The sequence below is a fragment of the Urocitellus parryii genome, chromosome 15, assembly GCF_045843805.1.
Source record: "Urocitellus parryii isolate mUroPar1 chromosome 15, mUroPar1.hap1, whole genome shotgun sequence".
NCBI classification, from domain to species: Eukaryota; Metazoa; Chordata; class Mammalia; order Rodentia; family Sciuridae; genus Urocitellus; species Urocitellus parryii.
In genome coordinates this window covers 16,858,628-16,872,516 of record NC_135545.1, presented here as the reverse complement: position 1 = coordinate 16,872,516, position 13,889 = coordinate 16,858,628, and the positions used below count along the sequence as shown (strand labels likewise).

General features: G+C 50.1%; 1 protein-coding gene across 2 annotated transcripts; it reads left to right on the top strand.

Moving 5' to 3' along the window:
- Positions 1-9,255: 9,255 nt before the first annotated feature.
- On the top strand, positions 9,256-13,561 carry LOC113184541 (free fatty acid receptor 2). Of its 2 annotated transcripts, XM_077793377.1 has the most exons (2): positions 9,256-9,263; positions 12,580-13,561. In XM_077793377.1, the coding sequence occupies exons 1-2, from the start codon at positions 9,256-9,258 to the stop codon at positions 13,559-13,561; spliced, it is 990 nt and encodes a 329-aa protein (XP_077649503.1). The 2 variants fall into 2 exon arrangements, with proteins under 2 accessions (XP_077649503.1, XP_026247075.1); XM_026391290.2 differs by lacking the exon at positions 9,256-9,263 and having other exon boundaries at positions 12,569-13,561.
- Positions 13,562-13,889: the final 328 nt, after the last annotated feature.

The window sequence follows — 13,889 nt, the reverse complement described above, 5'->3', positions numbered from 1 at the left end:
GTGGGCTCACCGGCTGCTCTTCCTCTCTGTGACAAGTGGCTCCTGGAGAGACGGAAGTCCTCCATTCCTTTGAAAGACCAGCACTTGAGGCTGACAGGGTCGTCCCTTTCGTGAAAGCCCGAAGACCCTTCCCTGGGTGGACTGTGGAAAGCCCTTATGGTCCGAGGACCCTGACCCTGGGAAGTTCTGGGTCTCCGGGGAGGACCAAGTGGAGGGTGCCTTCCTGGGGGACCATCGGACTGGTAGCAAAGAAAAGAAGCTGGAGGTGCGTGTTCATGTAGATAGATGCCCACACGCTGCTGCTGCCGGGCCCGAGGGGTCACCCTGTGGATGAGCCCAGGCCAGACTCGTCTCTGCTCAGCTGTCTTCCAAGTCAGTGGTCCCTGGGCACCGGAGCAAGCAATGCAAGCCCACGGTCCCTGCCACATCAAAAGGACCAGCTTTTATGAGTTTAAGTGAACAGAGAAACAAACGGCACGAGGTCGGCTCTTACCAGGTCACCACCCCTGGGGCACCCCGCAGGCCACACAGAGGGAGGAGGAGGGCTCCCAGCACCACACAGACTGGGACAGCATCGCCACCAGTGTCACTGTCCTGACGCAGACCACCCTCCTCCTGTGCTTGGGGGCCCACCCTGACCTTGTCTGTTCCTGAGGCTGGAGCAGGGCTGCTCCCTCCCCTTGGCTGTGCTGTAGGCCTGGAGACACGCTCTGCACAAGCCGTCACCCGACATTGCCAAAGGCCACGGGTAGAATCATCTTCCTGGGGTCCCTCCACTCCTTAACTTAAAACCTTCCCATGGGTCTCCTCTTACTTTAAGAATAAAATCCAATCCTTACCTTGGGCTAAGGGCCCAATAGGAAGCGCCCTTCCCAGACCAGACTGTGTCAGAGAGACAGGCTGCGAAAGCTCATGAGTGAACCTGTCCTGGTCAAGGGAGGCCACCGATCATCCCATCGGGGAAAGAGAAAAGAGGCAAGTGGGAGATGGTCAGTAGACCAAACCTGGGGAGGAGACACATGAAATCAAGGCATTAACTCCACCTGGTTTATCTCATTCAAGCAGAACATTCTTGGAAAGCCTCACGCGATTCCATGTTTCTCTTGGTCCCTGAGAAATCTGGCAGCCTCATCCGCATCCTTTAACGGAACATGGCCAGACCTGCCACTTGGCCCTTTTAAGGGACCCGGAGGCCCTAGCCCACTGTTTTTTTGTTACCGGGGATTGAACCCAGAAGCACTTGACCACTGAGCCACGTCCCCAGCCCTGTTTTTGCATTTTATTTAGAGACAGGGTCTCACTGAGTTGCTGAGGGCCTCGCTAAGTTGCTGAGGCTGGCTTTGAACTCGTGATCCTCCTGCCTCAGCCTCCAGAGCCGTTGGGATTACAGGCCTACGCCACTGCGGCCCGGCCCCCGGCCCACTTTTGATGCTCTGGGCAAAAGCCCTGCCCCCAGCCTGGTCTTGCCTCAGCTTCCACGGCGTCATCCTCCGTGGTCCACGTCTCCTGGATGGACCAGCCCGGTGGGAAACAGCAGTGTGGGTTCCCAGGTCACCTCGGGCCCACGCATGCCCCACCACCCACCGTGGAGCAGCGTTGGCACCCGGCCGCCTGGCTCTAGTCCCACAGCGCTGTCGTGGATTGAGTTCTCACACTGGAAAATAAATGGTGCTGTGTCAAAGGAAATGACAGATAAAAATCATCTAAAATCTGCCTGATTATAGATTCCATGCCTTCATCTCTTTTTGTGTCTCAGAGATAAAACTGACTGCTGTTCTTGAAACCTGACTTGAATCACGTTCATCCAACCTCAGGAAGGGCCCAGATAGACGGGCCACAGGGTGGTACCCAGGTTACACCACCCTGGGTAGTAATTTCTGTGGCATCCCTTGAGGTTTTCCCTGAAAGGGAAGATGTAAGGTGGCCTCAGGTACACAGCAGGCCTGGGCACAATGCAAAGGCTGCAGAGTTGGAGGAGCAGAGGCTTATCTACCAAAGTTGCAAAAGTGTACTTTCAAAGAAACTATCAATTTCCTCATTTATTTAAAAAAAAAGTCTTATTTTTAACAGTACCCTGTACCTAGCCTTTTGCATAACTTCTTTCCAATGAGTTATTAACAAAAGAGGCGTTTCTGGGAAATCTCTTTAATTGAGAAGAGGTGAGTGTTTCTTCTCTTCTTCCTCCATTCTATTGCCAGGAACACAGTTGTGATGACTGGAGCCTCAGCTTCCATGTTGGGCTTACTGTGAGGACAAAGCCACCCTAGAATTTATAGAGCAAAGAGCTAGAAAAAAGGATGAGTCTCTGAAATCTTTCTGAAGCTGCTAAAGACAGTCTGGGCTGCCCTACACTGCAGATCTAGACGGCTTCTATATGGCTGAAAAATAAAATTCTATCACTTTTGCATCACTATCACTTTGGGGTTGTTCTTTTAGGGACAGCTGAATCTAGTTCTTAGTAATCGGAGGTTTCGTTCAGCACAAGAGAATAGAGTAGAAAGCTAGTCCGAAGTCAATTTTTGATGATATTATACAAGGAAGGTATTCAAAGAGATTTGGAATAATTTAAGGGGCAAAGGAGAGTAGCAATATCTCAGGGCCATGTGAATTTAGTCTTATTCTTCTTTGCTTTTATTTCCTACACCTATTATTTGTTTCTCTCTGACATTTAGGGTAGCTAATATCCCTCTCTAAATGGCAGAAGTTGGAGTCGTGGTTATCTTGAGGGTGGGTGGTTTGCTCACTGGGAAATAAAGGGGCCTCTAAGACGTTAACAATGTGTTCTATCTCTGTAGCGGTTACACAAATGTGGCACCAATGTGGTAACATCCAGCTGTATCACTGAGATCCGTGTACTTTCTTGTATGTGTATCACACATTAATAATAATGGTTCATAAAAGATCTCTCTAACAGCCTACAGAATGGGAGCGAATTTCTACCACACACACGTCGGATAGAGAGCACTAATCTCCAGGATGTATAAAGAACTCAAAAAACTTAACACCAAAAAAAGAAAATAACCCAATCAATAAATGAGCTAAGGAACTGAACAGTGCTCAGAAGAGGAGATACAATCTATCAACAAATATATATAAAAAAAAAGTTTAACATCTCTAGCAATTAGAGAAATGCAAACCAAAACCACTCTAAGATTTCATCTCACTCCAGTCAGAATGGCAGCTATCAAGAATACAAACAACAATAAGTGTTAGCAAGGATGTGGGGGAAAGGCACACTCAAGCATTGCTGGTGGGACTGCAAATTGGTGCTGCCAATCTGGAAAGCAGTATGGAGATTCCTTGGAAAACTGGGAATGGAACCCCCGTTTGACCCAGCTATCCCACTCCTTGGTCTATACTCGAAGGATTTAAAAACAGCACGCTATAGTAATGTAGCCACATCAATGTTTATAGCAGCATAATTTACTATAGCTAAACTGTGGAACCAACCTAGATGCCCTTCAATAGATGAATGGATAAGGGAACTATGGAATATATACATAGTGTAATATTACTCAGCATTAACAGAATAAAATCAGGCTGTGGTTGTGGCTCAGCAGTCGAGTGCCCTCCTAGCATGTGCAAGGCCCTTAGTTTGATCCTCAGCATCATATAAAAATAAATAAATAAAGGTATTATGCCCAACTACAACTAAAAAATAAATATTTTTTTAAAAAGAGAGAATAAAATCGTGGCATTTGCAGGTAAATGGATGGAGTTGGAGAGTATCATGCCTAGTGAAGTAAGCCAATCCCAAAAAACCAAAGGCTGAATGTTTTCTCTGATATATGGATGCTGATCCATAATGGGGGTGGGGAGGAGTGTGGGAGGAATGGAGGAACTTTGGAGAGGGCAAAGGGGAGGGAGGGGAAGGGAAGGGGAGGGCGGTAGGAAAGACGGTGAAATGAGACACATTACCCTAGGGACATGTATGAAGACACAAATGGTGTGGCTCTACTTTGTGTACAACCAGAGAAATGAAAAATTGTGCTCCATTTGTGTACTATGGATCAAAATGCATTCTGCTGTCATTTAAGCAAATTAGAAAAAAAAATTAATTAATTAAAAAACAAATAAAAGGTCTCTAAAATCCCACACCCTTTTATGACCACCAGAGCTATTTTAGTCTTAGAAGTGTTTTCGCTTCCCATATTTCTCTGCAAGTTTCGTATGATTTGGGTACTTTCCTCTTTTTTCCTAGTAACCAGACCCCAATTTTGACAAGTTGGGAAAGGGACCGATGAGTGTTCACTTTCCCAGACTCTCTTACATCCAGGAGCGCTCACAGGACATGGTGCTGCCCAGTGAGGACCCAGCAGAAGTTTGCTGAGTGGGACTACTAGAAAAGCAATAATCTTGCCAGGCACAACAGAACATGCCTGCAATCCCAGCAACTCAGGAGGCTGAGGCAGGAGGATTGCCAGTTTGAGGCCAGCCTCAGCAACTTCGTGAGACCCTGTCTCAAAATAAAAAAATAAAAAATAAAAAGGGCTGGGGATGTGGCCCTGTGGTAAGGCACCCCCAGGGTTAAATCTCCAGAGCAATAGTCTTGATTAGAGGAGAGGACAGACCCATCTCTCACCTTCTCTTGCTCTCTGTCCTCCCTTTCTGCTCAGGACCATGAAGCAAATGCTAAAATCTAGAGATGGTGGAGCAGAAGCCAAGAGGGAGCTCAGGTTGCGGATGACAGTTTGGAGCAGCCTGGGGCTCCTCATTTCCTTCCTGTTACACAAGAAAAATGAATCTCTGTGCATTGAAGCCTCTGCTGTTTGGGTTTTCACATTTGACAAGCCCTAACTGAGATATGAGGCTTTTATTTTTTTTAAAATGGCAAAGACTTCTAAAGACGAAAGAGAGCTTCTAGGTGCTAATTCACTATTGGCTTTGGATTATGGCATAGCAACAGCCCAAGGAGGAAAAAAAAATAACGTAAACCCCCGACCTGAAACTCCAAAATGAAACTCCCCCTGCAGCTCCCTCCCACCTTGTGTTGGTAACACTCTAGGGGCGGAACCCCTCCATCGGTGGAGGATGCTGAGGAGCACGACTCCAGGCAAAGATGAACTCAGTTCATCTAAACTGCAAACCAGTCTTCAAGTATTATGTCCGTTGCTTCACTGTTTCACAATCTATTTTTAACCAATTCCCGCTTCTGATAAACACAAACTTTCTAGTTGGCATTTAGAAAACCAGGGCTTTCCCCTACAAAATTTCCAAGCATTTTTGAATTATAGGTATGACCATCTCCCCTTACACACACACACACACACACACACACACACACACACACACACTGGAGTTTCAGATCCCTTCCCCAAGCCTCTTGAGAATGGGCAGTCTGCCTGGCACAGTGGCGCACGCCCATGATCCCAGCAACTTAGGAGGCTGAGGCAGGAGGATCACGAGTTCAAAGCCAGCCTCCGCAAATTAGCAAGGCCCTAAGCAACTCAGGGAGACCCTGTCTCTAAGTAAAATACCAAAAAGGACTGGGGATGTGGCTCAGTGGTTAAGCGCCCCTGGATTCAATCCCTGATACCAAAGAGAGAAAGAGAGAGGGTGGGGGGAGAAAATGAGGAGTCTCTCTGAAGTTCCTTAAGATTCTGCCAACCCCACTGACACCCTGGGCACTCCAGCCACGCCAAAGCCACAACTTCTGGGGGAAGATGAGTCACCTATGCCACAGGGGAGACCATGAGAGGAGAAGAGAGGGGAGGCCGGGCCTAGGAGAGGAAAGCTGAGTAGCCAGTTGCCCCCCGCCCCGTCCCGCCCCCTGCTCCGGCTCACCTTTTGCAGGCTTAGCCAGCACCTGATGGCAAGCTGTCCGCCACCACTCGGGGACTGGGTCACTTCCATGTCCAGAAGCTCTCCTACCTGTCCTCCTTTGTCAAAGTCCACACTGGCAGGCAGCCCAGGAAAACAAAAAGCTGCTTCCTGCCTTTCCAAAGCGTGGTGGGAGCCCCCGAAGGTGACTGGTGGGCTGGCCTGGGAGCTGAGTGAGGGGGCGATGGCGGGGCGCAGACCCATTCCTGGTCTGGAGGTCAACTCTGCACAGACGGCGGATGGAGAAGGGGATCAGGGGGAAGGAAAAGGCAGATGACCTCTCCAGGAGCCCAGGAACAGAGGCATGGTCCTCCTTCCAAGCTCTTAGTTCTGTTTTACGATCAAATCCAGACCCTTGTAAACATTCATGGCAACCATAAAAGCCAGATGATGCAGTAAATTGTTTTGAGATGGGGAGAGAGGGAGGGAGGAAGGGAGGATCACAAAATCTGGGATCTTGTAACAGAGCAGAGCTACAACATGTGAGAGGCTGCAAATCCCCCGGATCCTGAGGGACTGGGGTTGAGGGTCAGACCTTGAGTTTTCAGGGAGGGTGGAGGGTTACTGGCAAGAGGCCTGGGGACCACACACACCCAGGGAAGCAACTGGCATGGTCTCACAGCCCTGCCTGGCCCCGTGGTTCCCCCTCTGTCCGGTCGAGGGCCTCCTAGCCTGGACCCACACGGTGAAGAGTGAAGAGCCCCTTCTATATAGCCATCTCTCTGCGGGTTCCAGAATTGAGTCCTCCACTAACCAGATGTGTGACTTCAAGCGAAAATCACTTAACCTCTCTAGAGCTCAGCTTCCTCATCTATAAAAGGTGGTGAGTGTGTCAACCTGCCAGGACATTTTAAGAGTTACGTGAATCCATCTTTGTAAAGCTGTAAGCATGGAGCCTGACCCGCGGCATCGTAGAACAGCCAGAGTTGGCCGGTAGGTTAATTTCCTACCTCTGCTGTAACACATTGCCACAGTCTTGGTGGCTTAAAATAACAGAAACGTGTTATCTCAGAGTTCTGGAGAGCAGAAATCCAAAACCACTATCGCTGCGCTGAAATTAAGGCGCAGTGTCTCTGCACCTGCACTTTGTTCTGTGTCCTGACCCAGCAACACCAGGCACCTTGACCACGCCGTGACCCAGACAGCTGCAACTTTTCCCTGTGGGACTGAACCAAAGCCAGGGCTTGAACATTCCAAGGCACTGATAAAGGTTTTCAAGTTGTTCCCCAAAACACTGAAGGAAAATGGCCTCATCCCTGAGTCAAATCCCTTCGACTTGTGTATGAACTGCACACCCCGATCTTCTTGGGGCAGACACACAAGACGTCATCCCTCTGTTGGTAGGACATTCCTTTCTTTCATTGTCTGAAAAGGACAACACAGCCCTCTTTTTAAGTGAGTTCCCATGATAAATGCTTGGCAGGAGCCATCCTCGTATTCAACCCTTATTTTTTTTTTTAAATCCCAACTGGCCCCGTGCCAAGACAGTTTGGGGAAACAAAGTCCCTTATGAGATCTCTATGGCTATCTTTTGGGGAAACTCCAGCTGTAGGTTCAGCTGGGACAGAGCACCAGGTGTCGGCAGGACCATCTGAGCTTTTCCATGGCTCTGACCAAAAGACCTGACAAGAAAAATGTAGAGGGGGGAAAAGTTTATTTGGGGGGGGCTCACGGTTTCAGGGGTCTCAGTCCATAGATGGCCAACTCCATTGCTCTGGGCCCAACGTGAGGTAGAAGAACATGGTGGGGAAACAACTCAGGACATGACCATCAGGAAGCAGAGAGACAGGTTGTGTTTACCAAGGACAAAAAATAAACCCCCAAAGCACGCCCCAGACACCTGCCTCCCTGAGGCACGCTCTGCCCGCAGTCAGCACCCAGTTAATCCACTCAAGTGGATGAACACACTTCTTAGCTTAAGGCTCTCATGACCCCATCATTTCACCTCTAAACTTTCTTGCATTGTCCCACACATGGATTTTTGGGGGACACCTCATCCCTAAGCAGAATAAGGATCACCCCTTATTCCAGAGGCTTGAGATGAAAATCTATTCCTTGCTTCTGCCCCCCTTCTGGTGGCTGCTGGCATTCCCTGGCTTGTGGCCGCATCACTCCATCTCTGCCTCCTTGGTCACATGGCTTTCTCTTCCTGTGTCTGTCTGAAATCTCCCTCTGCCTCTTTATGAGGACATTCTCGAGGACAGGGCCAGCTCAAATGACCCAGAATGGTCTCGAGATTCTTAGCCCCACCTGTGAAGTCCTTTTTATCGTGGGCAGTAATATTCCCAGGTTCTGGGGGTTAGGATGAGGAACCATTATGCAATGGCCACAGTTGCTCTTATTGGCTAGGAGTGGAGTCTGATGAACAGTAAATAGGTGGACAGAGAGCGGAGGGAGGAGAGGTCGCCACAGCGTACTGGGATATACGGTTACCAGCAAGGGACAAGAACACCCCTGGCATCGGCTGAAGGGTATCCCAGGACCCTGAGACCCTCCTTTCTAGGCCATGGTGCTGGGGGGGGCTATATAATGCTGCAGAACTGGAGGGGGACAGAAGAAAAGCTGGACAAGTGGTGGCTCTGGAGGACATGCAAATACAGGAGGGTGGGGATTGTCACCTTCACGGCAGAGTGAGTTGCCCTTATAAGGACACTGCAAGGGCTGAAAAAGCTGAGAGACAAATAGAAGTTGGGCGCACTGTATGGGCACAGGACAGCAATGAAACCTCAAGATCCATTTGAACATACAAGTCTAGAAACGTCTTTCCTCTTCTTCCCTTGATCCAGAATAATCAGACTTTCATTCCTCTCTGGAATTCTGCAATTTTTCATTTATTGTTATTTGTTCATTTGTTTGTTTTTTTGGGGGGACTAGGGATTGAACTTCACCACGGAGCCACATCTCCAGCAACTTCTTTATATTTTATTTAGAGTCAGGGTCTTGCTAAGTTGCTTAGGGCCTTGCTGCGATACTGAGGCTGACCTTGCACTCTAGATCCTCCTGCCTCAGCCTCCCAAGCTGCTGAGATTACAGGCTCTTGTTATTTTTTTAAAGTTAAGTATCCCACTAACCACAGTATGAAATGTTGACTATTAGGGAAGAGGGTGGCTGTGAGGGAGCTAATGATGGTCCCGGGCAAAATCCTGGTAACAGATGATGGTGGATTGCACTGAGATTGGGTGACGGAGATCAGGGGGCGGAGGGGGTTCAGTAGGTCTCTGGGAAGTACACGGGATCATCTTCTGAGGCTAAGGAAGAAGGTATTTTAATTGACTTTCAGATTGACTAAGCTTGTGGCTCAGGGGATGAGATAGGAAGCGATCGTATGCCCTGAGATGGAGGATGCAGGAAGAAGGCTGAGTGAGCCCGGACATCCGGATGGCACTCTGGCCACCAGACACATGGATGCCAAGCTCACGGAAACCCAAGGTGGAGATGCCAGAGTTGGGTGTGCGGAAGATGGTAACGGAAGCTATGGGAGCAGGCACAACAGACAACAAAAAGTGCAGAGGATGAGAACAGGAAAAGAACCAGATTTTAAGAAACCCCAACTCGTAAGGGATGGGTGAGATATGGTAAGCCGGGAATAGGAACTAAGAAGTGGTCAGAGGAGGGAAAGGTGGGTGACCAGAAGAGCATCAGGTTTCTTGGAAAGAGGATGTTTCAAAAAGTTACCTTGGAAATGACATTGAATGTTAATCAAATAAGAAAAAAAAAATGTTTACTGGATTTAGTTGCTACTAACAATAGAAAGACAAGATCCTATAAAAAAATAGGGTCAGAACCCAAATTAGACAGGTGTGTGACGGAGAGCTAGGAAGCAGACATAGCACTTGATTTATTTTTTTCACATTATTTTATCGGTGCCAGAGTTGTATGAAATGGTGGGACTTGTTGTCACATATCCGCACATGCACACAATAGAACAATATATTTTGGCCAGTATTATTCCCTGGTCTCTGGCTCTACACAGCACTAACATAATGTGTCCACTCACAACAGGGCAAGTTGTAATATGACGAGAGAAAACTGAACTCGGAAGAAATTGTGAAAGCCAAGGCTTTTGTGAAAGTCTACCAAATTTAGCCCCGGAGATTACATTTCCCTTTCCTGTGATGTAGGTGGCCATCATGAATCACGGGTTCCAAAGTTTCCTTCATTACTGCCATCAGCAGGGGGAGGGGCATCCTCCACATAGATGACACACCAAGGTGACCGAGGAAGACTTGAGGAGGGGGGAGGCAGGCGGAGGCCAAGAGGCTGCCTGCTCCTCTACGCTTGCCTTCCTGCAAAATTCTGCTTTGCAGCTAAATCCAGATCCTCGTGAATATTTATAGACAATCGTAAAAGCCGAATGACACAAATACATTTGATAGCAAGCAACAGAGAATGGTCTCTTAGTGCCTTAGTTCCTCTGTTTATCTAGAAAGTGCCTCTGTGTGTGGAGGGAAGGAAATAGGGAGGTGGGAAGCCTTTATTCTAGAAGGGAGTAGAGCTAAACCCCTAGAGATCTGGACCCTGGAGTCCTGAGCCATGAAAATACTGGATGACTGAGCAGTGGACAGGGAGTAAGTGTGTCCTAGGGAAAGAATGGGGATTCTGAAACCCATCCCCTAGGTTAAAGGGAAACACAGGGGCTGGGGATGTGGCTCAGTGGCAGAGTGCTTGCCTAGCATGTGGGGGATGCCCTGGGTTCCATCCCCAGCATCAAAGAAAGAAAGAAAAGAAAAGATATTCTGACTAAACATGACTATCATGTTTCCCCAGCTGCATATTTCTACAGGATTTTGAGGAGCTTCTAACCTGGAGTTACACTGGAGAGAAAGGGGGACAGAGAAAGGACAAGGGTGGTCCAGCCTCAGGGTGATCCTCTCCTAAGGGAGAGGGAATACATGGAGCTCTGCTCTCCTGCAAAGAGGCACTTGAGCACCTGAACTCCAGCCTCCTGTATTCCTGACACTTTCCCAAGTGTGATGGCACATCTGTGCCCTGAGCCTCCGGATATTTTATTTACCAAGTGGTTCACCATCTATGAAGCTGGAGAGGTGGAACCGTCTAAGGGCATCCACCCAGGGCTAAGCACTGTGTGTCTGCCATCTCCTGGAGTCCCCACAGAAATCCTGAGGGTTCCCGCGCTCACTTGATGGAAAAAGGAAACCAAAGTTCAGAAAATTGATCTACCCCAAAGCCCCAAATGAAGGGACTTGGATTTGAGCCCACGTCTGCATGACTAAATCCCATGCGATTTCCACCACAGCAAGCCATGAGCTGGGAGGAGTCAATCTGTTTCAACCAAGAAGGCAAAAGACATTTGGGGTGAAGGGCAGGAGACCACCCAACAGTGGAGAACGGAAGGGTGGAAGGAAGCAGGGAGCCTCTTTCCTTGGAGTGAAATCAACCTTCTAGGCACGGACCGAGGAAATTGCCTGGAAAGGAGCAGAGGTTCTGACATGGAAGTGGGAAAATGCCTGGAGTTAAACAAAAACAAAAAAAAAAATCAGGAATCAGGAAGTAGATACAGAAAAATCTGTGTTTGGAAATCGGAACAAGGCTCTCCAGGGAGAGAACAGAGTTGCCGGGGCCCTTGACTTTGGTTTTGAGAGGAAACAGTGCTCAAGGACTGACCTGCCCCTCTCTGGTCACATGACCTGGGCTGGTATAAAAGCTTTCCATCAGCCAGGTCCCTCACGACTTTCTCCTGTGTGAAATGGGCAGCCGCAGTGGCTAAAGCTCTAGTCCTCTCTCCCAAGAGCTTCCAGACTTTTCTTCGGGACTAACTCCAAGAAGCCATCTCTCTGAAACGAAGACCAGGCAAGGCACCTTCGTACATGTGCTCTGGGATGAGATGCTGGGGTCAGACTCTGAGGGGAAGCCGTGGGAGGGGAGGGCTGGAGGAAATTGGTCAGAAGCTCCAATGGGGGCACACCATTCCCAGAGGCAGGAGTTGGCAGGTGGGAAAAGGAGCCGCAAGCCTGAGTGTGGGCAGCAAGGTTGCCACACTGAGAAACTGAGTCACCCCCTTAAGAAGAGGCGTTCTATTTAATAGTCAAAACACCAGGCTCAGGAACCTGGGGGCTTTTCTGAATATGTCTCTAAGGTCTTTGTGGGGACAAGCCACAATGCAGAGTGCTGGCTCATCCTTCCTCCCACGTTGCCCCGTGTGTACGTGGCCTCAGCTTCCCCTTTTCAACGGAGTTCCAGAGTGACTTGCAGGGGTGGACAGGTGGAGGAAAATCCGTGTTCTGCAAAAGGAGGGGACAAGGAGGTCGGGGACTGGGCTGTGGGGCTGGGCACCTGGGGCTTGGGAGACCCAGCCTGGGGATCACAGTGCCGGGCTTCTTGAAACTTCCTTCTGAGACACACCTTACAGCTCTCTGCTGGCTCCCACGTCCCTCTCCCACGGGTGTATGAGAAGGAAAAGCCTTCAGTCAGGTTGGATATTGATGACAGTGACTTCCTGTATCTGTGGGGCTGGGAGGGGAATTCCCTTGGGAAACCAAGGGTTGGTCTCCCCCAGAGACACAGGATGGCAAACGTAATAACTGCTGCTTAATATCCCGCCCAAGGTAAAGTCAATAATTGCTCTGGGCAGTTCTGGCAGGTGGTGTGAGCAAGCAGGGGTGGCAGCAGAAAGCTTGGGCCTGAGAAGGGAGTGTGCCAGGGACCATGTCCACATCGTGAACCAGGACAGAGAAGGGGCTGCAGGCCTCCAGCCTCCTGACCCTGCCCTTTTCCATCCTTCTCCAGAATGTCGCTCAGCTGGCACAGCTCCTTGATCCTCGTGGCCTACCTTGTCATCTTTCTCACGGGTCTCCCCGCCAACCTCCTGGCCCTGCGCGCCTTCGTGGGGCGGGTCCGCCAGCCCCATCCCGCGCCCGTGCACATCCTGCTGCTCAGCCTGACGATGGCCGACCTCCTGCTCCTGCTGCTGCTGCCCTTCAAGATCATTGAGGCTGCGTCCGATTTCCACTGGTACCTGCCTCAGATCGTCTGTGCCCTCACGGGCTTCGGCTTCTACAGCAGCATCTACTGCAGCACGTGGCTCCTGGCGGGCATCAGCATCGAGCGCTACCTGGGAGTGGCCTTCCCGGTGCAGTACAAGCTGTCCCGCCGGCCCCTGTACGGCGTGATCGCGGCTCTGATCGCCTGGTTCATGTCCTTTGGTCACTGCACCATCGTGATCGTCGTTCAGTACTTGAACTCCACCGGGGAGGCGGGAAATAGAAATGGAATGACGTGCTACGAGAACTTCACCAAAGAGCAGCTGGACGTGGTGCTGCCCGTGCGCCTGGAGCTGTGCCTGGTCCTCTTCTTCATCCCCATGGCCGTCACCATCTTCTGCTACTGGCGCTTTGTGTGGATCATGCTCACCCAGCCCCACGTGGGCGCCCAGAGGCGGCGGCGAGCCGTGGGGCTGGCCGTCATCACGCTCCTCAATTTCCTGCTGTGCTTCGGCCCTTACAACGTGTCTCACCTGGTGGGGTTTTACTCCAAGAAAAGCCCCCCGTGGCGGGTGGAGGCCGTGGTGTTCAGCTCGCTCAATGCCAGTCTGGACCCTCTGCTTTTCTACTTCTCCTCCTCGGTGGTGCGCAGGGCCTTTGGAGACGGACTGCGCTTGCTCCGAAATCAGGGCTCCTCCCTGTTGGGTCGCAGAGCCAAAGAGAGGACAGAGGTGACGAATGGGGACAGGGGTGTGAGCCAAACAGAGGGAGTGCCAAGTTCGGACTTCACCACGGACTAGTGATTTGCCTTCTGGAGGCATTCTGGGCTACACAGGAGTTGGGCAGCCTGGGAGAGAGGGGACTCCCAGAGACAGGAGTCCCCAGACCCAATCCACAACTGACACTTGGTCAGAACCTCTCTTACCGGCTGGGTAACCCTCCCTGGCTAAATCTTCCCTCCCCAGGGAGCATAGCTCAGTGGCACAAGAAGAAACAGACCTAGAAGCACTGTCAGGCTGGGGTCTCGAAGCAAGGTAGTAGCTATGAAGTTTGTCCTTGTGAGGTGGTTGGTGTTTGGAGGTGATGTGTTTGAAGGCTGAATCCTAAAGAATTCTTGCTACAACTTAG

Bases quoted from the DNA above. Each gene is read 5' to 3' on its own strand.
- LOC113184541 (XM_026391290.2), top strand. From the start codon at position 12,569: ATGTCGCTCAGCTGGCACAGCTCCTTGATCCTCGTGGCCTACCTTGTC.